At 39.9% G+C, this 27,538-nt stretch overlaps 1 protein-coding gene across 5 annotated transcripts; it reads right to left on the bottom strand.

The window, feature by feature from the left end:
• Positions 1-451: 451 nt before the first annotated feature.
• Positions 452-27,067, bottom strand: adgrg7.1 (adhesion G protein-coupled receptor G7, tandem duplicate 1). 5 transcript variants are annotated; one of them, XM_069178898.1, is made up of 17 exons: positions 26,585-27,066; positions 18,080-24,535; positions 14,648-14,893; positions 13,394-13,510; positions 11,814-11,923; positions 10,611-10,760; positions 9,324-9,418; positions 7,427-7,560; positions 6,859-6,972; positions 5,660-5,820; positions 4,163-4,315; positions 3,894-4,006; positions 3,326-3,660; positions 2,830-2,911; positions 1,992-2,150; positions 1,371-1,527; positions 452-1,086 (listed from the first exon to the last, which is right to left on the bottom strand). In XM_069178898.1, exons 1-17 carry the CDS (start codon positions 26,631-26,633, stop codon positions 898-900), a joined length of 8,820 nt encoding a protein of 2,939 aa, XP_069034999.1. In that variant the 5' UTR covers positions 26,634-27,066; the 3' UTR covers positions 452-897. The 5 variants fall into 5 exon arrangements, 4 of the variants coding, with proteins under 4 accessions (XP_069034999.1, XP_069035000.1, XP_069035002.1 ...); XM_069178899.1 differs by lacking the exon at positions 26,585-27,066 and adding an exon at positions 25,701-25,783; XM_069178901.1 differs by lacking the exon at positions 26,585-27,066 and having other exon boundaries at positions 18,076-18,224.
• Between the last annotated feature and the right edge of the window lie 471 nt (positions 27,068-27,538).

Here is a 27,538-nt window from a genome sequence, read left to right as displayed (position 1 = left end):
CTGACGTGACACCATCTTATTAATTGTAAACAGGCTTGTATTCACAAGCCTCTCTTTTAATCCAACGGAGGTGTTGCTCTCAACTTCGAGACGGTTTTGCCCTCAAATACTGTACAACTTACTTGTTAACTCTGCATGCAGATAATGCTGGAACATTTCTGTGGTGAAATGTCTGCTGCACAACCTGTCTGTGTCTGGGGATGCTTGTATATGACAGGTAGATTGATAAACTGTAATCAAAGGTGTAATTATGGAGCACAGCTGTATAGTATGGTCTGTGGATGCACTGGTGGTTCTGGGAGATAAAAAAACATGTCTCTGGAGATAAAAAGGGTCCTGGAAACCTTAAAATTCTTAGGTGGCGCAGTCAGCTACAAAGCAAAAGCCCTACATTTAAAGGTGACAGTAAAAGTGCAGCATATCCCTCTTCAGGTAAGACAAAATACCACACACGAAAAGTTTTATTCTACATAATTACAGTAAACAACTAACAGCAACTCTGTCCATTTGTTTATAAACTTTTTCCTAGAAAAGGCTAAGGACAAACATGATTTAAATAGATATTTCAAAATGTTAAAACATATTATTATATATCTTTCTTTTTCTTAAGCACTCAGTAAGATTTTCTTAAAACAAACACTTCATATTCACTATGTGGTACATGAAACTTTAATTGCAAAAAGTAAGAGAGCACAGACAAGAATAGTTCTATTGCATATGATGGAAAATGTTAAATAATTTATTACAGTTAACAGTGTCTGTAGGTAGTCGAGAGACATACGGGCTTTAGGAAGTAAATAAGAGAATATACTCAGCTAAGAACTGTCAGCTCCAAATCAACACACTTAGTTTTTTTAAAGAAAAAAAGGGGGGAAAGAGATACTTAAACAACAGAATTTAGAAAACAGAAGTAAAAGAAGTATCAGTCTTCCTGTATCTTCCCACATAACCTCGATGTTTGTACTTCAAGACGAACGTCTTTGAGTGCAGGTGAATTTCAGGAGTGGGGATAGAATAAAAGATGTCTGACACCTTCTTCCTGAACAAAGGTGTTCGAACCACAAACAAAAAGAATATCTGTAGCCCCTGTAGAGAATTAGACAGACAAATGTATTATTTTAAAGAAGAAGTCAGTGAAATGCATTTGTTTAGATTTTTACAAATCTATATTTGCAGTAGTTGCAAAAAGACAGTTCAGGAAGAGTGTAATATAAAATTATTATCCTGAATGTAAATAGATGACCCAGGTATTTTATTTTCTGATAAATATTGATATATTTTAGTGATACATTTTAAATATTACTGTGTTATTCCCACTGTCAGTTTTGCTACAGATGTAATATATATATATATGATTTATGTTTAGATACCTGAGTGGTGTTTAGAATGCAGAATACGTAACTAAAGACCATCTGGGACTGCTGGTGGTCTATCAACATCAGGTAGCCCAGCACCCAGGATATACCCAGCACCACAGCAATAGAGAGGCTGCTGAGCAGTTTCTTCAGGTAAGAATTCTTCTTAGTGCTGGCAAAAAAGAGCATTCATATGATTATGGTTTTGTTCCACGGAGGTTATTCCACTAGAATCAGGTCCAATCCAAGAGCTTTAAAACGATGGGCTACCCTATAAATTCCACTGTCTGGGCTCATTATTTATTTAAATGAAACAGTAGTTCAAATAGTGATTTTTTTTATTTTTAGACATCTTAAAAACTAGTAACCGTAACAGAGATGACATTCATTTCTTTTTAAGTTTTCAAATAACTGTCAACTATTTTGTTAATTAGAATAAAGATCAATTAGCAAAAGCACCAAGAGACGAAAATGGGAGAAATTGAGGTTTTGTAACAGTACAATGATTTTCAGTCATTTAACACTGCTACCCAAACTCAACAAAACTACTAACATACAGTATTTACAGAAAAGGCTAGATCACCTGTATCCAAAATACAGTATCTAGGTTATTGCAGTTGCCACAATGAAAAATACCTTTTTAAAGCAGGATTGTTCTTGCACAAAGTGAGTATGACACAGACCAGTATCACCATGTTGGATAATAGGATTAAGGCCACTGGGAGAAGAAATGCCCATAACATTGGTTTTCTGATGTCAAATCTTCCCTGACTGTCAAGAGCAGCCAGCCAGCAGCTGAAAAACAATAGTTGAACCACAAACTTTGAAGTTCCACATAAAAGTATTGGTGTTTTTGGATGAACAACTGTGGTGTATTTTATTAAATATGATTAATTAAACTGTACTTAATTGTCAATGACATCTCAGATATACAGCCATTTTTTACACAGCTTATATTAACTAATTCCAACTGGAATAGCAGCAGATATGCTCTTCTGATAACAAAGGAACTGTACATATATTTTATTTTTGGCCAATGGCTTCCCAAAATATGTTTATTATTCATTAAAATGTATTGTATGTGTTTCTCACAACATTCAGCACAACGCAACTTTCTCATACAAGAACGCAATACCCTGACAAAGAACTTCTCAAATTTTAAAGTTTCCAAAAGCATGTTCCCTTTTCATTTTTTACTGTATGTAGAATACAACTGAATGTATGACTGTACAGTGTTTTCTACAAAACTTTCCAAAAACTTACTATCTTAATTTTGTACTTTAAAGTATATACAAACAGAATTATTGTGTGCAGTTTGTTGATTGACAAGTTTGTTATAGCACATTCATATGCAACTTAAACAAGAAAAGTTACTTTTCTTAGGTTCAGGGAAAGGCAAAGATAAGTCAAACTTTAACCTGTTTAATGATTTATTTGCGACTCACTAGAAATACCCAGCACCAAATTTACTCACAATTCCTCTTGGCGATAGTTTAAAGGGTTCTCAATTCTGTATAGCGCTCCTAATGTTACAGCCACCACTACTGCAGGGAAACCTATACAGAATTATATTATTTTGGGGAATAAAAGTGCATTTCTCTCCATGATATGATAGACTATTTACAATGAGACTCATTCTATTACTGTTTTTTATAAAGCATGACATAAGCAGCCAAGATTTGTAAAGTTCATTTTAAAACATAATATTGGACACTTGGACAGTGCGTTAAAGAACAAAAAGCAAATAAAGAAAAAACATTTCCTGAGATGAAGCACAATAATCTTTGCAAATCAGAGGGTAAGGGCTTCTTTGCAAAGCATCTCACAAAAAGCATGATTAAATGAAGCCTGTGAAAAAGAGCAGTTTATTACTGAATTTCTTCAAGAAATGTTTGTAGCAACTGTACAATGATGACATTGATGTGACGAGTGGTGAAGGCACTTGTCAAACCACGCACGGTTTTACTTACCCCAGCCAATCGCTGTCATGATCAATCCGAAGTGCTTCGGAGGGTGTCTGAAGATGTCGACAAGGAGGATATACATCTGAATAGCATAGAGCAAAGCCCAGGTGAAGGTGGCCAAAAGAAAATAATGGAGCAGGGCTGTTACAGCTGTGCACGGGCCCTCGTCTCTGTCAATGTGCATGTCCGAGTCCAGCAAGATGTTTTCACTGGTGTTCGAGCTCCTGCTCGTTTTATTGGCATTTGGATTGTTGATGCCGGAAATAAAGACTATGTTGAAAATGAGCATCGACAAGCAGATGCTCACCAAAAGCAGCGTAGGGGTGGCCTTACGAGATTTCCTGGGGAATGAAAATTCACATATTTAAACATTTTCTAAGACCATAAAGTGGAGCTTGTGCCATACGTACTCTAAGTCTATTTTTTAATAAACATACAGTTCAGTCCTGTTAATCCATTTAAATCCAAACTAATTTTGAAAACTGGATGAACTGTAATGCGACTCAAAATTACAAGTTTTATAATGTATGCACTATTATAATATACATCGAAAAACAGTTCAGAAAGAGCTTACCTGGTTATTATTTGAATTACAATGGTCAGAAAAAGTCCTGCAATAGATAGTCCACATCCAATGAATGTTATCCACTGTAATGGTGCAGAATATTTGTAATCGTGTTTGAAAGTCTATAAAAAAGTGGAACAAGATTTGATTTTAAATGTGCAAAGCTGTGCTTTAGTTTCATGACATGTCAAGTTATTCAACCTGAGGGATGTTTTGCCATGTTGCTGAAGTCCTTGAAAAGTTAACAAGAGATAAACAGCAGGAAGCAACGTTCTTACCATTAGTACAGCAAAGTTAGTGGTGTGATTGCATTGGCACCTCAGATTCCCAAACTCATCTGTTCCCTTTGTGCAGCCTGCTGTACTCCAAACCTCTTGATCGTAGTCCCAGAATACACAGGAATGGTCATGCAGGGTGGCATTGGGGACAGTCTGCACAAACACCAGGCAAAGGTGTAAGCTCTAAGGCTTTGACCAACAAGAACAGTTTGTAGACATTCTGAATACTACTAAGACTATCGATTGCCCATTGCACTGTGAATGCACCACAACCCTGGTTCCAGAGAATGAGACTAGGAAGGGAATTTTATCTCCATTGTCATTGTCACTGACGTCCAAAGGGACTAACCGTGGGGAGCAGGAGAGCGGAAAAAGACCCATATGCGTAGCGGCGAGACGGGAAAAAGGCCCGGGCTCATTAGTGCAAAGAGTTCAGGAATGCCGTATAGAAACCTATGCCCTCAGGGAGCGGACGTGGGGCGCCCTGGTGCTAGGCGGGTCTCAGGACATCCGAACATCAATGCTGAGCAAGGACAGAGTGCAAGACCCGGAAATATATAGCCCAAGGGAAAAAGAGGGACAGGAAGGACAGCAGACTGGAAACTAGGGACAGGACAGAGAAGGAGCGCCCGCTGGCTGCAGAGGGTGTGACAGTCATTTAGAAGACTTTGTTGGATGAATAAGTAAAAAACATTCAACATATGTTGAATGGCTTCCACTGATTTGTGGCCTTTCTTATGTCATCATGATTTCAATTCAGAGCATAAAACACCACAAATCATACCCCACAATTCCTTTTTTTTTTCCAGAGGAACAAGTGCTTGATCAAAGATTAAGAAAATATTGCCATATTGTTATACTGTAGGTTTACGAAACATTAAATAATGTTTGTATGTTGAAAATTGGTCATACAGAGATTCTCATTCTGTTGTAATCTTAACGGTTAACTTCTAAACACTTTACAATTTTTACATTTTCAAGAAATACATTACTATACGTTTATATGCCAGTATTTTCTCTCGAATTCACAAACTGAGTTTCCGATTATTCAGGTAGCATTTTGTTGGCTGAGCTGTACTGATTCTGCCTAAAAGGCAGTAACCAACAATACAGTCAGCCTGGAAGCTTCACCTGCAGTCATTGATTGATGGGAATGTGACATATCATATATCAAGGGTCTTTTAAGTTTTGTTTTCTTAACTAATCTTTACTTGACCTGATGTGGTTTAATCCCATAACTGTACTTTGTCAACAGGTTGATTCAAAGAAAAAGATAAGCATCAGTAAAATTAGATTTTGCTTTAACTAACGGGTATGAAGACAGTTCCTCAGAAGCAGCTGTGTTCCATTTTTGACAGTGTCTTGAGGGATGACCACCTCAGATTGTTCACTACCTATAATTTTGAATGCCAGTTATATAATTTTCAATGGAAAAGAAGAACAATGAGGAACATGATTTTTCCCCAGAACAGAATGAGTGAAATAGAGAAAACTTACACGTGAGCTGAAGAGAAGATCTACATGGTTAATCTTTCCTCCCTTGACACTTCCTGAGATCACTCTCCTGCTTATATTGAGGGTGCTTCTGTAAACCTTGGATCTGAAAAACTTGTCGTTTTGATAAAGGACAAAGCCAATCTGCCCATTCATCTTTGCTTCTACAGAGAAGAGAGAAGTATATTCAGTGACACCAATCTAAACGTCTCAGACTATATCTTCTCTGATCAAGGCATAGTGGCTGATTTGTTATAAAAAATCTGGCCAGCAGCATTATTAATTTTTAGCTGGATCTTGTCAGATCTTGCAAGCAAAACAAGGCCTGGAGTGACCTGCATCAACTGTTGTCTTCAGTTTATCTGCATGATTGTCCAGACTTTTTATTTGCTTCTTTCTGCACTTCAAAGTCTGGAGTTTCAAACTCACATGAGAGGATATTCTGCTGATAGAGGTGTCACCCTTTATTGTCATATTCAGTTAAACTGAGGTCCTAACTACTTTATCATTAAAGATCCAATGGCACGATTCATAAGAGCAGGTGCTGCTAATCTGATGTCCTACAGTAGGTAATCCACTCTGAGTTTGCACAGTCTGAATGAACTAAACCCCCCTTAATTCAACTGATAAAATAATTTCTTATTTCTCCACCTGTTCTTCTTTGTAGTGGTGGTACATTATAGATGCCTTGCAATTATTTAGGAGTGAAATCTAAGTACTCTCCAGCCCTTAAGGACTAAAGATATCTTAACTGGACAAATTACTTTCTTAATCTATAAATATTTTACAGGTGATCACAATCTTTAAAAACAGAGACCTGTAAAACTAACTGGTTTGAGGTTCTCGGGAACAGATTTGGAGACCCCTGAGCTACACTATATACACTATTCTATAAATGCAAGAAATTCTTATTAATAGTAATTACTGTAAAGTGGTCTGATAGAGTTCCTGTTTCAATTTGATTAGCGAACATACCCTTTCTACAGTATGTCTGCTTAAGCTTTTCATAGGTTAATTTTTAGATGTTATGTGGTGCTCTTTGTAATATAATCCTAACCATAATAAAACTGACTTTTCTAATTTATTGTGCAGGTTGGCCAAGATAGGGCTTTACTGCAAAAACTCTTCAAATCATTTCAGAATCTGTAGACTCTAGAAGAGAAAAAATATTTTTTCCAAGTATGCATTTCTTCTTTACTCACCTGCAGAAACATTGACAAAAATTCGGACATCTATAGAGGTTTTATTGTTAACACTCAGCTGGGTAGCATTTGTTTTGAGTTCAATGCGGTTTGACACCAAGTTGTTTGTGTCACCTACAAGACAAAAAGCAATAGTTAATCTGATAGGATCACCATGACACATTAACACCGCCTTCAACTGGAACTGAAACTTGCACTGGAGTGTTTTCACTTCATTTTTACAACAAATGGAAATACCCACTAGCTCCCTGAAAAAGGCATACTTTACTTTTGTATGAATGCCATTAAAGATATGAAAATGTCATAAACTATACTACAGTACAGTACTGTACTATAGTGCAGCATCTCTGATTCCAGTACTGACCAGGCCCAGTCTTGCTTGGTTTCTGAGGTGTGACAAGATCAGAATACTAGATGGTAACACAGCTAGTTTTGTATAGCACACTGTTCACTATTAAAAAAATATGACCTGATTTATTTTCTGCCTACAATGCTGAGCTTCAGGTTTGGTGCAGCAGGGAGATGTAGGTTCTTGTCAGAGGTGACTATACCGTGACACTTACAGTACCTGTAAGTGCAGTAAATTGAACCCCTTGTGTGGAGCCCATAGTCACACTCAGAGACTGCACTGCCACATTTGGCTGAACCACTTGCGAGATGTTATGCTGGTCCAGAGAGAAATCTTCCAATGACTTTGTTAAGCTGCAGGTGAGCAAAAACACAAGATCGGTATTTTAAAAATAAAAGAAAGCAATTACCTAGAGAAGGAAACATAAATCCGGAGGCAAAATAAGTAAAGTATGACTGTATAATCAGGAAAGAGCACCACTAAAACATTCAAACAAACTCAAACAATTTCTCCCTGTTTTTGCTATGTTGCAAATTCTGTTTTTACATCATTACATATTGAATATCACTGCACCTTCAACTTCTTCTTTCATGAGCGCAACACAGTTATCCTTTTTATGTGTTTAGTTTTTGTTTGCTAATTAGCAAATTAAAGTATTTCTAAGGAAGCTTCGAATTCTGGATAATAGAAATCTTATGACTAGACAGAGGTTCAGGTTTAAGGCTCAGTTAAAAGTAGACTATATATTAAGGGCAGAGACAGGTAAAAGTTTAGAGTAACACATCTAACATCACATAACTTATTTAATAAAGACATCTAAAACAATTTTGCATGTCATTTCACATAATTAAAGTCTCAGTTTATTTAGCTAAATAAACATTCTTCAGTATTTCATTCTGTGATAATCAATTTATTTCTAAAACAACATAAGAAAGGTTACAAATAAGGAAGTGTCATTTAACCCAGCAAGTATCTGCTTGATAATTAATGATTCCAAGATTTCCCATTCAGACATGGACAGATTTCCTGAAAGAAGCCAGGGTTGACACCAGCAACATGCCTGAATTGCTTCTTCCTCTTTTCTACAATGCCATGAATAAAAAAACAACCCTATTCTTGGTTTAAATGTACTTTACTTCTATGTATTTTTCACATGCATTATTCTGGTTTGTGTTTCACTGTTTTTTCTGAAAAGATTTAATAGTCCGATAAAAAGTTCCAAAGTAGCATCATTGGAAACATATCAATATGTCAGCCATCATTATGATTTTTATGGCAGCATAACTGTAATTAAACTAAATATCTTAATATGCTGCAGTATATAGCATTTTAACTTTCATAATAATTCACCCAATGCCTGATCATACTGTATTTCTTATTAATTTTATGTGAAGGCTTTGGTTGATTAAAAGCAATTAAAGATGTAGTTTTGTAAATTATTACTGCTTAATTAAGCTGATGTATTAATGCCCAGTTGAAAATATGTGTATTGTTCAATTGAAAATATAGATAAACAATATATACAAAGATTTCTATGACTAAATCTCTCATTTAAAAGCTATCATTTATTATTTAAGTAGTTCAAGTAGGGAGCTGCGTCAGCATGCGTAGGCTGCAAAGGAACGAGTAAAGGTTTATTCCATGCTGAAAACAGTAGAAAAGAAACGCTGTGTTTTTTTCTTCATTTTTCAGCATGGAGTAAACCTTTATTTATCATTTAATATGCCAATAAAGATTTAATAGTCTCAAGGCCCAGATGAAAATCTGGGACAACAATACACATTTTTCCAGACCTTTAATATAAGGCAATCAAGATGAGAAGTGCAAACAAGCTTATCCCAGCTAAAACTGCCCTCATTATCTGCAAGAATATTATAAAGTATTTGACATTTTAGCATAAGCTTTGGGACACCCATAAATAAATCTATCCAAAAAATAATTTTGAAAACTCTTTCAATTACTCCCTTTTGTGATTTTCTCTTTTTTTTCTTACCCCACCTTCATTTGTCTGTGGTCGTAGACGTGGAAATTCCATCTTTTACAATGCTACAAAGGTGCGCTAGTATTTTGCCCATTTTGTAGTTCAAATTGTTACCACGTTCTGACCGTAACATACCTGTTTAGGTTGTTCATAACGCTGTCCGATGACAACTCAGCATCACTTGCATTCAGTAGTTGACTAATAGTGGTCACAGCAAAAACAGCTATATCCTAAAACAATAAAAAATTCCAGACCATGTTTATGATACATATTTAATTTAAACACAGTATTAATTCCAAAGAAACTGCTAGAGGAATGTCCAACTATTTAGCTGTGACATCATCAAGAAAAACAGTAGCCTGACATGAATCAATTCCCTTCGACATTAACAGTTCTCTTTTCATTTATTACTTGCTGAGCAGTTTTATATTTAACCTAAATGAAGGAGGAGCAATATCATGACCTGGGTAAGGGAACTGGCTGCTCTTTATTGATGAACAATTGATGGCAGAAGTAGAATTAATGCTGATAAACAAAATACATTTGTCTAATTCTGCAAAAGAAAATGTATTTTGCAAATGTATTGGGTGGTCACCTCATCGTGCAGCACGAAACAGGATGACAGAAGTCCCAGACCATATAGCCAATGCATCAGTAGAAAAAAAAGCAGAAATCCTTGGACTCTCTAGGTTTAATTTAAATCTAATTGAGCATGCATTCTACATGCTGAAGAAAAAAATTAAAGTTTCTCAGTAATGGACAAGAACGCAGGGTGCCTGTAGCAAAGGCATGGCAAAGCATCTTTAAAAGAGTTTGGTTTGGTGAGCTTAAAGCTTTGTGTACTTCATAGAGTTATTCCCTCAAATTATGGCAACACAATATCAACTTTTCTACTTTGAAATTAACTGAAATTAATTGCGGTGGACTCTGGGCCTCGCAAAATCACTGGGATGAATACAAAGTACGTTTCTGTTCTAACGTGATGAAATTTATGGACCCTAAAATAAAGTATACATTATTTACATAATCACATTCCTGAATATCATAGTAATTATGATAATTGTCATAATAAAGAAATACGTTTCTTGACTGCAAAACATAAATGTCAGCTTTTCCTCTGCTGTTCCAATACTTTTAGAAGGCACTGCACCTATGTGGTACTTGAAGAAGTTTTAAAATAATGCCTGTTCAATGTAAAGTCATATTCTTTTACATTATCGACTTTATCGTGTAATGTGGTAGCTACAGTAAATAGGTCAGTGTTGGCTTAGCCTCTCATTATTGCAGTGCTGTCAGTGTGGGGACAACAGTGTGAGCCAGAACTAAACTTGTTAGCTCAGGTAGGTCTGAGAAAAATGGGCGTATTGTACAAACATCAGTCCTTCTCCCTGCCTCCCTCTGTGTTCAATCCTATGTCTTTACCTCAGTGAAGGCTGTGGTGGAGGCATTGAGAATCACCCTCATGATCTCTGCTGCATTGGAGATCTCCTGAGCAGTTAACTTCTCAGGCTGGGAAGTCAAAATCTGAGTGTTGCTGGCAATCTCCAGCAAATCCGTCTGGTTGTTTTGGATCTTTTAGGAAAAATCAAGAATCGCTACTGTTATTTTTCTGTTAAAAAGATAAGATATCCATTGATTCATTGAATCCTACTGGTAACTAACATAATATTGTTAATACTGTAGTTCCAATACTCAGAAAATTAAATTTTCTAACAGATCATTCTCTGGAGACATATTTATTTTTAAGAAGGAATTCATTGTCATAGCGTCATGAGATTAATACAAATTTAATATATATTCACAATGATAAATTCTGTTTTCCAGCCTTCAGAAGCACTTATATTGCGCACTGAAAATCATCAACAACACATTCAACATTTTTTCTAATTCTTGTCCATACTGTAGGTTAAAAACTGTAAAACCTCTTACAGTGCAATAAACATCTCCTTTGCATATCAGTTTTTTTTTTTATCTGTTTGGACTTCTCCCTAATTAATTGGCTCACTTACAACCCTGTAGCACAACCCCATATCTCTTCCTTCAAAAAGCATGAAAATTGGCAAGCAGGTAAAACATTAATCTTCCACAGTTTTATTCAACCCAATAAACCCCAGCTATCTTATAATTCCTTTAGCCAGGCTTTAATACCTCACAGGGCATGAATTTCATTTACAACTCTTAATTTAGTTTAGTAGTTAGTTGTTAACTGTTAACAACTAAATTAACAACTTTAATTAACAACTGCCATATCCTGTCTGGTTCTTGTATCCTATCGTGCCAGATTATTTCAAAGCTGCCATGTCAATGTGGCTTTTAAAATAAAAGGGCCTTAGGGGCCCTGTACATAAATTTCACAGCACACGGTATAGCATTACCCAAGATGTAAAGCCCATTCTGACCTAGGTGACTAAATGTCATGCCTACAACACACAAAACAACAAAATTATTTAACGTAATTCATGTGTACAGTATTGCATCTTTAATTACACAATGTGCTGTGCATAAATAAAGAGCCCAACAAACACTACCAATACCTGTAAATGTTTTATTCACTGGGCAGATAAAGCATAGGAATTGTACTTTGTCTTGCAAAACCCCCTATGGAGGAGGATTTTCGCTGCTTACCTGCTCTGCCAGGCTACCCAGGGTCCTCCTACAGCTCACGAAGATGGGTCTGTCTAATGTTGGTCCCAGAGTAGTATTTGTACATCTCCGAGATGCCTTAGAAATACCAGCTGGAACAAGTACATAATGCCTTAAAGTAGCTCCAATTCTGATGCAATGCATCTTGGATTAAATATTTTTTAGGAAAATACTACAGTCATTTTCTGTTAATGTGTGAAATAAACCCATTAGATTAAACATTATACCTTTATAATGTGTTCTCTGCACATAGAATATTGCAGTTATATAAACTAAAGAAAAAGTGGGAATGTACAGTAATGGAAACATGCATTACAAAATGACAGTTTTTTGTGAAATTTCTTTTATAATTTCTTTTGTATGTTATAATCCCTTATAAGTGCAACAAATTCCCAAAGTTATCAGGAAAAATCACAAAATCTTTTTTGTAGTAGGTATTCTGTTATTTTTTTAAATGGCATGACATAAAAATAATAAAAAAACTTAACTTTATATAGCACCTTTATAGGCGAATGAAAACAGCAACAACAACAATTAAACAATAAAAATACACAAGATAAACATGAAGAGAATACACAGAGGAGACAGTGGATGGTGGTACTAAATACAGTAGGAGGAGAGAGGTAAAGAGTGGAACCAGTTAAGTACAGGCTCTTCTAAAGAAGAAGGTTTCGAGTCTGGATTTGAAGGATTTTAGAGAAGGTGACTCTCTGATATCCTTGGGGAGAGAGTTCCAGAGCTTAGGGGCATAACAGGAGGCCCTGTCACCCATAGAGTGTAGACAGGCTTGGGGGACAGTTAGGAGACCAGAATTAGAAGACCGAAGATTTCGAGATGAGGATTAGGGTGATGATAGTTCAGACAGACATGGGTAATTCCTAATCCTGGCTAAATGGCTAACACTGTTCAACAACAGGGCTTATGAACACAAAATCTAATATCAAAGGCTAGTAATATACTGTATGTGGCCTCATCTGGAAGAAATACAAGATATACATCTACAATTATTGCTTTGTATGAGGTTGCAGATACTCTCTTGTAGGATTCTGTGCAACTCCTGTCATGAAGACTTGAAAGGCATGTGCCTGTTCACTGGGCTTTGAGCCCTCAATGTCACACATTATCACATTTCAACCCACAAATGTTCAATAAGGTTCAAGTCTGGAATTTATTTTAAATATATTGTAGTAATAATATTAACAACGTATTTAATGTGTATGTTTTTTCTTGGGAAGGAATTGCTTCTTGCCACATTACATCAACGTAAAGTGTGAATGCCCATATAAGTTGTCACCTGCTTACACTATTTCACTGACAGTAAAACAAATGCACACAAAGGAAGCTTTGCAGAATTAGTGATTTGTCATAACTACTTCACAGTTTTCCCACATTTGTTCCTACACATTTTAACATCTTTACTTTGCTTTTACAATGCTTGAGTGTACATTAATATGTTCTACAAGGTGCTTACCACAATTAATTAACTCTCATCATACAGCACTATCACTGTGCTTTACTGTTCTATTTTATAATAGAAACATTTTATAAAGAGGTGCACATACCATTAGGTGTTCCCTTTCCACACTGCTCCTTGGAGTAACCAAACCAGCCAACCACAATTGCATCAAACGTGAGGGTTTCACCAGCAGAATCGACAACACTACTGTTGCAGAAAAAAGCTAACAGAAGAAGACACAAAAGTGTTGCTCAGAATGTTGTTACCTCGTTTTTTAACTATACATGTTTTTATAAGAACATAAGCTACAAATAAGAGGACATCGTTTGGCTCATCTGGCTTGTTTGTTTGCTAGAAACTAATTGATCCAGGGATCTCATCCAGTCTCTTCTTGGAAGAAGCCTGCAAATTAGCATAATCGACATGCAAAAACATACTGTATTAATGCTGAGAAATAACATTTGTGCTTCACTGTTATTTCCGATTAAATCCTTTGGTGCGTCAGTGTCAGTGAGAATTCTGTGTCTTCTCTGTTAAAAGACTAAATTATTTTAGTCTATCATTACAGGAAACTCTTTCAAGTTTTTAATGGATTACATGTGGTCGCTTTTGTACTCTTTTCTGGGCAGATCCCAGAACAGCGATATCTTTTTTGTAACATGGTGAACCAGATTATACACAATATTCCAAATGAGGTCTTATTAGTACACAGTTCAAGTTTAACCTACAGTAATATCCTTGACCTTGAAATTCTACACATTCAACCTTATACAGTATCCTGACATTCTGTTTGTCTTTTTTATTCTTTCCCTACATGATTTAGAAAATGTAACAATAAACAGTCTTTTGACAAAATAAAAAATATTTCTCAAAGTAACTTCTTCAAGGTTGTTATTTTATTTTTTAAGCGGGACAGTGTTTTGAAACCGCACCCAGGCTCAAATGTAGAAATGCAATAAATGAGACAATTTTAATCCTGGACAAGGAGTATCATCATGCATGACTATATTCTTCTTAATTTCAGTTACTGAAATGCTGGGGAGCTAGAATCCTGTGTGATCTTAGATGTGGGACAGTTACTTCTCATATGAGCTGTACCTGGAGAAACGTGTTGGAATTGTCAGTAAATGTCAGCAAGTACATCTGTCAGATAGAAGAAGCTGCACAGCTTCTTGTTGTTAAAGCTGTGATACCTGACTCTTTTCAAGAAATACATGCACAAAATATTTGGATCAATTAGCTACTAACTACAAGACAAGCTGCATGAACCCCACTCTTTCACCTTTCTTCCAGATATAATTAAAAACATTGCCTGTATTTTGTTTATGAGGTTACATTTTCAACACATCAAAATTCTAACCTTTTTCGCATTTATCCCCGTACCATTCATCAGGACAAATACAGATCCCAGCTTGGTATCTTCCACTGTTCTCACACCAAGGGAGGGTTGTAGCAGGCAACGTAGCAGGAGAGGCAGTGGAAGATCTTGCAGGGGAGGTAGAGAGAGTTGAGACAGAAGTTGAGAGAGCAGGTGGTGGGGTTACAGTGGTAGTGGGAGAAGTAAGTGGAGATGCTGTAGTAGGAGATGGTACAGTGGTAGACGAGTCTACAAAGAAAAACAAACACAACGACTAATGAGAACATGAAGGACTATTTTTGGCTTTACAAGATGCATTTCTGAGACAACATTTACGTTATCTCTAATTCAGTCATAGCAAGATTTGCAAAACCATCTTTTGTGGGGTTGTAATGTCCTCTGGTTTCTCCCCAAATCAAGCTCAAATTTATAAATGGTTTAAAATGATATCTTGGAGGCAACAGAAATTAGAAGCTTTTGCAGGTCATCTACAGTAGATAAACAATATGTGTGTAGCCTGTTTAACCTTGCATGTTGTCCCGCAGCAGGACATTTATTGACAGTCTTATCATCTGCTTCTTGATAAAACTATTTATGACAACAGAAATCATTTTCAAGTACAGATCGTGAATTATAAGAGAATTAAAAATATATATATATATTCCAGTATCAGAAAGCCACGCCACTTGGTGAAGGTCACAGCAAGCTGGAATCTGTCCTAGAAGAATAGAGCACAGAATGGAACAGCACACAACACTGAAGACTGGAGTATCACGGGGACAATTCAGTCACACTGATCAGTCCTTTCAGCATTACTTGGGAACATTAGAGGAAGCCTAAGTACCCAAACACAACCCACAGGGACACAGGGAGGACATATAAACTCCACAGAGAAGGTAACTGTCACAATTATAGTCCCCCCTCCTTAAGGGTGCTCCAGCCCTTTCACGTGAGGCTTTATTCTGTGCACCTGTTTCCTATTCCCAGCCCACCTTAAAAGCCAGGCGCTGACGCTCATCTGGACTCTGCATCTGGTTTCCGCACCATGCGACCTGGAAGCGCCTGGTCCCGTTAAGGTTTTAATCTCCGTTCCCGTTCCCTGTCCACCGGTTCCGACCCAGTTCATGGTTTTAATTCCTTGTTTGGATGGATCTCCTGGCTATGGACTTACTCTTGTGTTTTTGGATACCCTCTATGGATTACTTCTGGATTGTTTGCCTCGGCCACACCTCCCCCTTGCACCAGCGCACCTTGGACACGCCCCCCCTGTCTTCAGCCCCGTATTCCTGCATGACGTTTCCCTAGTGTTCCCCCACTTCTTTGGATTGTGTCGTCCGCATAGGGTCCGGAAAGAACTGTTCGTTACAGTAACCCAATCTAAACTCAAACACAAGACCAAGAACGTAGTCCTAACTACTGTGCTACCATGGCATCCTACAGATTTATTCATGAAATGCACAATGCAGCAGTAAAAATGATACCAGAATTTGGATAAAAATAGCCTATGGATTTGTTTCATGTGTTATGATGTGTTGTTACAAGTGGAACCATGAAAGACCAGTCATTGATGAGCGATAAAACTAATTTTTACAGTTAAACCTCTAATTGCATCTAATGTTAATAATTAAATAGACGTTGCATATAGTGAGCACAAGTCTTCCAAAGTCTTTTTCTTGCAGATGCAAAGTTAAGATGTTTTTAGCTTTATGTTTGCAGACTGTAAAGCTGAAATATATTTAAATTAAAAAATTAACCACATTAATTTTGTAAAGAATGATATTATGAAGATTGCAAGAAAGTATAATGTGCTGTTGAATATATATTATAAAAACACAATTCACAATCATTTGTTTAAATTAGTCCATATAGACCTGTATATTCTTAATTTCTGTGTTTGGAATCTCCTGGTATTGATCTTATCTCAAACAAAATGATCTGTATTCCTTCAAAAAGAGCTACATACAAGCTATATTTTACTGTATGATAAAATCCATCAAATATATGCTTAACAACCGGAACCATGTTTACAGATGTAACTGAGCTCTCTTTCTGACAGTACTATAACAGTACTACGCCAGTAGTCTCCTCCACACCATCTCACACACGCCTTACCTGGCTTGAACCTTTCATAAAATTGCCAACAAAACACCACCCAGATTGCCACAGTAATTACCCCAAAAAGTGTGCCTATCGACAGCCTTGCGTTCCTATATCCCACAGACATCGTGAACAGATCAATAAACACTTTCGTGTTCACAGGTACAGCAGTCCATTCTTTTACACATAAACAAACATAAAAAACTGGGTGGAGTCTATAGATGGCTATAGAGGTTGTTATAGTAGAAAGAGAGGGGGTAGATATAAACAAACAGAAATATTGCATAATAGATAAGCTCAATGACAGACTGTTTTGGCTGAAAATACTGGGAATTAGAACAAATAAAACGTCCCAGAGAATTGCTTAAAATAAAAAGAATGTACAGATTTAATTTTTGTTGAACCTACAAGGCCAGTAGATTCGATGATGGAAGTTTATTTTGAAAATCTTACAACATTCATCGAAGGTGTAAAACAGAAATAAGATACTGTCCTACAAAACCCTTTGGGTGCCCTTAAAGCGATCCTTAACAAAAGAATCTCGGCAGTGCTCACGTCACTGTGCTTTCCAGAAAAAATAGCCTACGCAAGTTTTAATAAAGGTGAAATGAAACAGAAATATGTTATCATGTATTACTATACTGGAGGGAAACAGTTCCATTAGAAAGAAAGAATAAATAATCCAAAACTACTGTATATGAAAAATGATTAATTGGCTTAAGAAACGCACAGTTCAGGAAAATGAATCACTGCTGGTTCAATGCAATACTTTCCAGTGTACTTACTGTACTTTCTAATTAGTGCAGTAAGATTAGGTTTGTTTCTTTGGAAAGTGTAATATTACACAATTCTAAAATGATGATGCAAAGATATACAGTATAAATTGCTACACGGTTTTGAGCAGGAAGGGTTGTGAACCCTTTAAAGCACAACACAACCATGTTGTAAATTCCTGTTATAATTCTGGTGACTGAATTTGACCGACAGTCGTTGGAATTCTGTCAATAATTTACAACACGGTTGCACTGAGCTTTAGGGGTTGACAATCCTTCCTGCTCTAAACTGTATACCACTTTTGTGCGAGCTCAGCTATGCCCAGATACTTTGCAAAAAAGGGGGGGGGGGGGCATTAAAAAGCATTTTGGTGAAACTCAGTCTCTAGGAAAGGAATGTAAAAAAACACCTCACCAAGTTTAGTTTCATTTATCACACTAGGCAATCCACAGCAAAGCGTAACTGAGTATCTGCAATTATAAATGTGGGTAAAAGTATATACAAATACACTCTCTTAATAGCTCAGCATGGAATCACACGTATAGAATTACAGTACATACTCACTGAACTCGCACGTTTCCCCATATGATCCACCATGACAAATACAGCTTCCATTCTGGAATGTCCCGTTGTTCTCACATGGAGAGCCAGGAGTGGAAATGTGAGGGGCAGCAGAAGATGACGGAGAGGCAGAGAGAGTGGAAGAGAGAGGAAGGAGGGAGGGCGTAGCAGTAACAGTGCTGGAAGGAGTGGAGAGAGTGCGTGCTATTGTAGTGTTAGAAGAAGGGGAGAAAGTGGGGGCTGGTGGGGTAGAGGCAGAGGTAGGAAAGGTAGAGAAAGAGGTGTCTGTAATAACCGAGGAAGAGGGAGGAGAGAGTGATGTTGGAGTCTCAGGGGGAGAGGAGTCAGTAGAGGCTGTTGTAGCAGAAAGAGAGGGAGGAGATGGAGGATAGGCAGCTGTTGTAGTAGAAAGAAAGGGAGTAGAGACAGGAGGGGTTGTTGCTGGACTGTCAGAGGAAGGAGAGAAAGAGGTGTCTGTAATAACCGAGGAAGAGGGAGGAGAGAGTGATGTTGGAGTCTCAGGGGGAGCAGAGAAATTGTGGGCTGGTGGGGTAGAGGCAGAGGTAGGAAAGGTAGTGATGGATGGTGGTATAGACTCAGGTGGATGAGAGAGGGTTGTGGTGGGAGAGTCAGAGGAGTCTGTGATAGCAGAAGAAGAAGCAGGAGAGAGTGATGTTGGAGTCTCAGGGGGTAAGGAGTCAGTAGAGGCTGTTGTAGCAGAAAGAGAGGGAGGAGATGGAGGATAGGAAGCTGTTATAGTAGAGAGAAAGGGAGTAGAGACAGGAGGGGTTGTTGCTGGAGTGTCAGTTGAAGGAGAGAAAGAGGTATCTGTTATAACAGAGGAACAGGGAGGAGAGAGTGATATTGGAGTCTCAGGGGGAGCAGGGAAAGTGTGGGCTGGTGCGGTAGAGGCAGAGGTAGGAAAGGTAGTGATGGATGGTGGTGTAGACTCAGGTGGATGAGAGAGAGTTGTGGTGGGAGAGTAAGAGGAGTCTGTGATAGCAGAAGAAGAAGCAGGAGAGAGTGACGTTGGAGTCTCAGGGGGAGAGGAGTCATCAGAGGCTGTTGTAGCAGAAAGAGAAGGAGGAGATGGAGGATAGGCACCTGTTGTAGTAGAAAGAAAGGGAGTAGAGACAGGAGAGGTTGTTGCTGGACTGTCAGAGGAAGGAGAGAAAGAGGTGTCTGTAATAACCGAGGAAGAGGGAGGAGAGAGTGATGTTGGAGTCTCAGGGGGAGAGGAGTCATCAGAGGCTGTTGTAGCAGAAAGAGAGGGAGGAGATGGAGGATAGGCAGCTGTTGTAGTAGAAAGAAAGGGAGTAGAGACAGGAGAGGTTGTTGCTGGACTGTCAGAGGAAGGAGAGAAAGAGGTGTCTGTAATAACCGAGGAAGAGGGAGGAGAGAGTGATGTTGGAGTCTCAGGGGGAGAGGAGTCATCAGAGGCTGTTGTAGCAGAAAGAGAGGGAGGAGATGGAGGATAGGCAGCTGTTGTAGTAGAAAGAAAGGGAGTAGAGACAGGAGGGGTTGTTGCTGGACTGTCAGAGGAAGGAGAGAAAGAGGTATCTGTTATAACAGAGGAAGAGGGAGGAGAGAGTGATGTTGGAGTCTCAAGGGGAGCAGAGAAAGTGTGGGCTGGTGCGGTAGAGGCAGAGGTAGGAAAGGTAGTGATGGATGGTGGTGTAGACTCAGGTGGATGAGAGAGAGTTGTGGTGGGAAAGTCAGAGGAGTCTGTGATAGCAGAAGAAGAAGCAGGAGAGAGTGATGTTGGAGTCTCAGGGGGAGAGGAGTCATCAGAGGCTGTTGTAGCAGAAAGAGAGGGAGGAGATGGAGGATAGGCAGCTGTTGTAGTAGAAAGAAAGGGAGTAGAGACAGGAGAGGTTGTTGCTGGAGGGTCAGAGGAAGGAGAGAAAGAGGTATCTGTTATAACAGAGGAAGAGGGAGGAGAGAGTGATGTTGGAGTCTCAGGGGGAGCAGAGAAAGGGTGGGCTGGTGCGGTAGAGGCAGAGGTAGGAAAGGTAGTGATGGATGGTGGTGTAGACTCAGGTGGATGAGAGAGGGTTGTGGTGGGAGAGTCAGAGGAGTCTGTGATAGCAGAAGAAGAAGCAGGAGAGAGTGATGTTGGAGTCTCAGGGGGAGAGGAGTCATCAGAGGCTGTTGTAGCAGAAAGAGAGGGAGGAGATGGAGGATAGGCAGCTGTTGTAGTAGAAAGAAAGGGAGTAGAGACAGGAGAGGTTGTTGCTGGAGGGTCAGAGGAAGGAGAGAAAGAGGTGTCTGTAATAACCGAGGAAGAGGGAGGAGAGAGTGACGTTGGAGTCTCAGGGGGAGAGGAGTCATCAGAGGCTGTTGTAGCAGAAAGAGAGGGAGGAGATGGAGGATAGGCAGCTGTTGTAGTAGAAAGAAAGGGAGTCGAGACAAGAGAGGTTGTTGCTGGAGGGTCAGAGGAAGGAGAGAAAGAGGTATCTGTTATAACCGAGGAAGAGGGAGGAGAGAGTGATGTTGGAGTCTCAGGGGGAGAGGAGTCATCAGAGGTTGTTGTAGCAGAAAGAGAGGGAGGAGATGGAGGATAGGCAGCTGTTGTAGTAGAAAGAAAGGGAGTAGAGACAGGAGAGGTTGTTGCTGGACAGCCAGAGGAAGGAGAGAAAGAGGTGTCTGTAATAACCGAGGAAGAAGGAGGAGAGAGTGATGTTGGAGTCTCAGGGGGAGCAGAGAAATTGTGGGCTGGTGGGGTAGAGGCAGAAGTAGGAAAGGTAGTGATGGATGGTGGTGTAGACTCAGGTGGATGAGAGAGGGTTGTGGTGGGAGAGTCAGAGGAGTCTGTGATAGCAGAAGAAGAAGCAGGAGAGAGTGATGTTGGAGTCTCAGGGGGAGAGGAGTCATCAGAGGCTGTTGTAGCAGAAAGAGAGGGAGGAGATGGAGGATAGGCAGCTGTTGTAGTAGAAAGAAAGGGAGTAGAGACAGGAGAGGTTGTTGCTGGACTGTCAGAGGAAAATGAGAAAGAGGTGTCTGTAATAACAGAGGAAGAGGGAGGAGAGAGTGATGTTGGAGTCTCAGGGGGAGAGGAGTCAGTAGAGGCTGTTGTAGCAGAAAGAAAGGGAGGAGATGGAGGATAGGCAGCTGTTGTAGTAGAAAGAAAGGGAGTAGAGACAGGAGAGGTTGTTGCTGGACTGTCAGAGGAAGGAGAGAAAGAGGTGTCTGTTATAACAGAGGAAGAGGGAGGAGAGAGTGATGATGGAGTCTCAGGGGGAGCAGAGAAAGGGTGGGCTGGTGCGGTAGAGGCAGAGGTAGGAAAGGTAGTGATGGATGGTGGTGTAGACTCAGGTGGATGAGAGAGAGTTGTGATAGGAAAGTCAGAGGAGTCTGTTATAGCAGAAGAAGAAGCAGGAGAGAGTGATGTTGGAGTCTTAGGGGGAGAGGAGTCATCAGAGGCTCTTGTAGCAGAAAGAGAGGGAGGAGATGGAGGATAGGCAGCTGTTGTAGTAGAAAGAAAGGGAGTAGAGACAGGAGAGGTTGTTGCTGGAGGGTCAGAGGAAGGAGAGAAAGAGGTATCTGTTATAACAGAGGAAGAGGGAGGAGAGAGTGATGTTGGAGTCTCAGGGGGAGCAGAGAAAGGGTGGGCTGGTGCGGTAGAGGCAGAGGTAGGAAAGGTAGTGATGGATGGTGGTGTAGACTCAGGTGGATGAGAGAGGGTTGTGGTGGGAGAGTCAGAGGAGTCTGTGATAGCAGAAGAAGAAGCAGGAGAGAGTGATGTTGGAGTCTCAGGGGGAGAGGAGTCATCAGAGGCTGTTGTAGCAGAAAGAGAGGGAGGAGATGGAGGATAGGCAGCTGTTGTAGTAGAAAGAAAGGGAGTAGAGACAGGAGAGGTTGTTGCTGGATGGTCAGAGGAAGGAGAGAAAGAGGTGTCTGTAATAACCGAGGAAGAGGGAGGAGAGAGTGACGTTGGAGTCTCAGGGGGAGAGGAGTCATCAGAGGCTGTTGTAGCAGAAAGAGAGGGAGGAGATGGAGGATAGGCAGCTGTTGTAGTAGAAAGAAAGGGAGTCGAGACAAGAGAGGTTGTTGCTGGAGGGTCAGAGGAAGGAGAGAAAGAGGTATCTGTTATAACCGAGGAAGAGGGAGGAGAGAGTGATGTTGGAGTCTCAGGGGGAGAGGAGTCATCAGAGGTTGTTGTAGCAGAAAGAGAGGGAGGAGATGGAGGATAGGCAGCTGTTGTAGTAGAAAGAAAGGGAGTAGAGACAGGAGAGGTTGTTGCTGGACTGTCAGAGGAAGGAGAGAAAGAGGTGTCTGTTATAACAGAGGAAGAGGGAGGAGAGAGTGATGATGGAGTCTCAGGGGGAGCAGAGAAATTGTGGGCTGGTGGGGTAGAGGCAGAAGTAGGAAAGGTAGTGATGGATGGTGGTGTAGACTCAGGTGGATGAGAGAGGGTTGTGGTGGGAGAGTCAGAGGAGTCTGTGATAGCAGAAGAAGAAGCAGGAGAGAGTGATGTTGGAGTCTCAGGGGGAGAGGAGTCATCAGAGGCTGTTGTAGCAGAAAGAGAGGGAGGAGAAGGAGGATAGGCAGCTGTTGTAGTAGAAAGAAAGGGAGTAGAGACAGGAGAGGTTGTTGCTGGAGGGTCAGAGGAAGGAGAGAAAGATGTATCTGTTATAACAGAGGAAGAGGGAGGAGAGAGTGATGTTGGAGTCTCAGGGGGTGAGGATTCAGTAGAGGCTGTTGCAGCAGAAAGAGAGGGAGTAGATGGAGGATAGGCAGCTGTTGTAGTAGAAAGAAAGGGAGTAGAGACAGGAGAGGTTGTTGCTGGAGGGTCAGAGGAAGGAGAGAAAGAGGTATCTGTTATAACAGAGGAAGAGGGAGGAGAGAGTGATGTTGGAGTCTCAGGGGGAGCAGAGAAAGGGTGGGCTGGTGGGGTAGAGGCAGAGGTAGGAAAGGTAGTGATGGATGGTGGTGTAGACTCAGGTGGATGAGAGAGAGTTGTGATAGGAAAGTCAGAGGAGTCTGTTATAGCAGAAGAAGAAGCAGGAGAGAGTGATGTTGGAGTCTTAGGGGGAGAGGAGTCATCAGAGGCTGTTGTAGCAGAAAGAGAGGGAGGAGATGGAGGATAGGCAGCTGTTGTAGTAGAAAGAAAGGGAGTAGAGACAGGAGAGGTTGTTGCTGGACTGTCAGAGGAAAATGAGAAAGAGGTGTCTGTAATAACAGAGGAAGAGGGAGGAGAGAGTGATGTTGGAGTCTCAGGGGGAGAGGAGTCAGTAGAGGCTGTTGTAGCAGAAAGAAAGGGAGGAGATGGAGGATAGGCAGCTGTTGTAGTAGAAAGAAAGGGAGTAGAGACAGGAGAGGTTGTTGCTGGAGGGTCAGAGGAAGGAGAGAAAGAGGTATCTGTTATAACAGAGGAAGAGGGAGGAGAGAGTGATGTTGGAGTCTCAGGGGGAGCAGAGAAAGGGTGGGCTGGTGGGGTAGAGGCAGAGGTAGGAAAGGTAGTGATGGATGGTGGTGTAGACTCAGGTGGATGAGAGAGAGTTGTGGTGGGAGAGTCAGAGGAGTCTGTGATAGCAGAAGAAGAAGCAGGAGAGAGTGATGTTGGAGTCTCAGGGGGAGAGGAGTCATCAGAGGCTGTTGTAGCAGAAAGAGAGGGAGGAGATGGAGGATAGGCACCTGTTGTAGTAGAAAGAAAGGGAGTAGAGACAGGAGAGGTTGTTGCTGGACTGTCAGAGGAAGGAGAGAAAGAGGTGTCTGTTATAACAGAGGAAGAGGGAGGAGAGAGTGATGATGGAGTCTCAGGGGGAGCAGAGAAAGTGTGGGCTGGTGGGGTAGAGGCAGAGGTAGGAAAGGTAGTGATGGATGGTGGTGTAGACTCAGGTGGATGAGAGAGAGTTGTGATAGGAAAGTCAGAGGAGTCTGTTATAGCAGAAGAAGAAGCAGGAGAGAGTGATGTTGGAGTCTTAGGGGGAGAGGAGTCATCAGAGGCTGTTGTAGCAGAAAGAGAGGGAGGAGATGGAGGATAGGCAGCTGTTGTAGTAGAAAGAAAGGGAGTAGAGATAGGAGGGGTTGTTGCTGGAGTGTCAGAGGAAAATGAGAAAGAGGTGTCTGTAATAACAGAGGAAGAGGGAGGAGAGAGTGATGTTGGAGTCTCAGGGGGAGTAGAGAAATAGTGGGCTGGTGGGGTAGAGGCAGAAACAGTGGACATGGGAGGAAGTGGTGTTGTAGCGTCAGAGGGATGAGAGTCAGAGGTGGCTGTTACAGAGGGAAGGGAGGAGGGGGGCAGTGATGCTGTAGAGCCAGAGAAAGAAGAGTAAGAGCGAGCTGGTGTGGTAGACTGATACAGAGGAGATTGTGAGGGCCGTGATGTAGTAGAATCAGAGGGAGTAGAGAAAGATGAGGAGGATATGATGGGTGTAGAAAAAGAAGAGGCAGACAGAAAGTAAGATGAGGAAGTAAAGGCAAGCAAGTTCAGAAGGATTATATCATTGGTTGAACCTATAGAAAAAGCACAATTAGAACATGAAACCCATAAAAGAAGGCCTGAAAAGTAGCTTAACAATAGCCTGACACAGGTACTTTAAATCTTTTCATTCGGTCTGCTGGTTCAACACCAGTTGTACATTCTTATCAACATCAGTTTTAACCCACTCAAGTAAATCTGTTTTATTACTGTGTATATTCATTCACTTCCTTTTCATCAGCTTACCCCGAGTTTACTATCCATAAAGTTATAAACCTTTCTGTAAAAATGCTGTTACTTTTTTGTAATCAGTTTTCGGTGGGTAATGCTCTTTAAAAAATCTCAACACTAATTCCCACCCTTCTCCCACATTCTCTCTTAAGGCATTCTATTTCTCCTTTTGCCTTTTCTTTTTCTGCATATATAACTTTGTTTCGTTCAGCCATTGCTTTTAGCTTTTCCGTCAGGAATTTTTGCGTCTCATCCCATTCCATTTTCTCTATGATACTCTGTTGAATTCTCAAATTTTCCTCTAAAATAAAATCCTTCTCTGTTTATTTTTAGCTCATTGTCCATACACTTTTCTACATTCCTGTTCAGCCTAAATTCCGTCTGAAAGTTTCACTTTGCATGAATCTAATTTTTTTTTCTGACACCCAGTCAGACACCTCCAATAATATTTTTTTTTCTTCACACCAAACCATGTTCTCGTCTCCCACGCACTCCGCGGAATCCCCCAGTCGAGACAAACTGACGAACTATCACAATTCGGGAACACGGACCAGGTTCCAAATCTTGGCTTTAATAACACACTTGAATCGAGTTACCACCCTTGGCTCTTCTGCGAGTACAGTTCGAGGTACTGCCTTCAGCCGTACTGCAGTCGTGTACCAGGATACAACACCTGGGTTTTTTCTCGTATCAGGATACAACATCTGACCAGGATATAATGCCTGGATTTTTCCGCATATCAGGAAACAACACCTGACCAGGATACAACACCTGGATTTTTTTTTCATACCAGGATTTTTTTCATTCCTTCAGCAATCCCTCTTTTTCTTCCCCAACTTCACAAAACAGCTGTCTACAAACACATACACCATAAACTCATTTTTCTTTTGTATTCGCTTCAGCTTCAGAAAAACCCTCGACAGCAACATGGAGAGGATAAGGGACTTTTTAGAAAAGAGGAGTCCTTACCTCTTTTTAGAAGCGGCCGCCTAGCTTTTCCTCTCCACCTCTCTGTCAGAGTCCCCTCAGCTGGGAGTACCCTGCTCCGCAGTGCCAAATTGTTGTATCATACAAATGACAAAGTTCAGGTGTCTGTGAAGCAGAGGTCTCTTTATTTCATATGCATATGGAAGTCTGGCTTGCAACCACCAGACTTAAAATTAAGTAGCTGAAGATGGTCCTTTATACCTTAAAACAAAAAGACTATGACACATTCTGAACAAATGATAAGACAGCAACACATGCCAATTAATTATATCTAAGTTGCAGACTAGACAACAGTTAGTTCTTTTCATGTTATGGGCATACAGCCAGCTTACCAAATACATGCCCTTTATCTTACTGACCAAGGACAGGCAGCATCTTTATATATATTTGAGCTCAAAGCCTACGTCAAGCCACTAGACTGCATAGTTTGCAAAAAAATAGAAAAACAAGAAATGATATTTTTATGTCACTTCCCTCTCTTATCTCTTCAGTGTTATAAATAATTATTTCACTTAACGGCTAAACAGCTCGGTCAAATCCTGATTTTCACTGTTTTCGTAACCCCCCATTTGAACACTATTATATAAACTAGTAGTTCTCAGTAGAGAACTACATCACTGTGTGAGCTGTAGACATTAATTCCACGCTGAAAAGTTCAAAGACAGAAGACAAAGCACAGAAGAGCCAAACTGTGTTTTTGTTTACTTTCTACTTTTCAATGTGAAATTAACCTCTACTTGTTCCATTATATAACAAAGGAAAAAATATTTTGGTTCAATTACAATGAAACATAATTGAAGCTATACCATAAATAACATTACAGACTGCAAAGCATCATTAGATTAAATCAAGAAACAATTTCTTACCCCTCATGAAGAACACAGGTAGTAGCACAAACCATATTTCTTCAGCCATTAGGCAGCAGAATATAGGTTTTACTGACCACAGAGCAGAGTTTGAATTACAATGGAATTCTATTACCCAGTTTTTTTTAATACTTCCGCAGTTTAGTTCTCTGTTTTTAAATGAACTAATGGACTTTGTACCTGCAGTTAATAAGGTTTCAGTTTTGTTTAGAACCGGTGATTGCTGAAAGTGGGAAAATTGTCTATGAAATCAACACAGAAAGGGACCCTTCTTATAATCCCTATCTTTCTTTAAATTATTCATAGAGATCAATTAATCCCATGCAATAACTACAATTAAAGATAAAAAGGGTTGAGTCCTGTTCCAATAAGTTTAACTTTGAGCTAGAGTACAAAGTACCCAGAAAAGGCATGTCTAGAAAACAGTAGAGAAGTGTTCAATGAACAGGAACGTCTCCTCCCCTCCCAGACAAACACATTATTGATGCAGAGGAGCCTCAACAAATTGCTTCAGTTTTTTTCTTACTTTTTCAGAGCAATGTTTTCCTCATTCAGTTTGTGACTAACAATAGAAAGAAAAGTAAAAAACATAACAACAACATGCTGAATGTTAGAACTCACCTATGCACATATTATGCATCTAGGGTTTTTTTTTTGCTCTTAGAGCAGTTTTTTTATTTAGTAACATCAAACCAGGTGCTCACAAATACCTTGCACACTGTACGTGTGACGTGTGCTTTGTAAGACAGTCTCTTGAGGGCACCAATACAGAAACGTGTTATTTCCTTTGGACAATGAAAGAAGGAATGTTGCATTCATGTAAAAAAAATAGTTAAGGACTTTCAAAAAGGGGTAGTTCACTGCATTATTAAAAACATGATATTAGGTTACAATAAGTCCTTTAGGAGACACAAAGCAATATATTCAGATTAGCATTAGAACAACATAGAACAA

This window comes from Lepisosteus oculatus, chromosome 15 (genome assembly GCF_040954835.1).
Source record: "Lepisosteus oculatus isolate fLepOcu1 chromosome 15, fLepOcu1.hap2, whole genome shotgun sequence".
Classification (NCBI taxonomy): domain Eukaryota; kingdom Metazoa; phylum Chordata; class Actinopteri; order Semionotiformes; family Lepisosteidae; genus Lepisosteus; species Lepisosteus oculatus.
This window is presented reverse-complemented; position numbering and strand designations above follow the sequence as displayed.

Bases quoted from the DNA above. Each gene is read 5' to 3' on its own strand.
- adgrg7.1 (XM_069178898.1), bottom strand. From the start codon at position 26,633: ATGGCTGAAGAAATATGGTTTGTGCTACTACCTGTGTTCTTCATGAGG. The intron at 14,894-18,079 runs GTGAGTATGTAC...TTTTCTTTGTAG, and splicing joins TGGGGAAACGTGCGAGTTCA to ACTCGTCTACCACTGTACCA. The intron at 5,821-6,858 runs GTGAGTAAAGAA...TCTTCTCTGTAG, and splicing joins TTTTGTCAATGTTTCTGCAG to AAGCAAAGATGAATGGGCAG.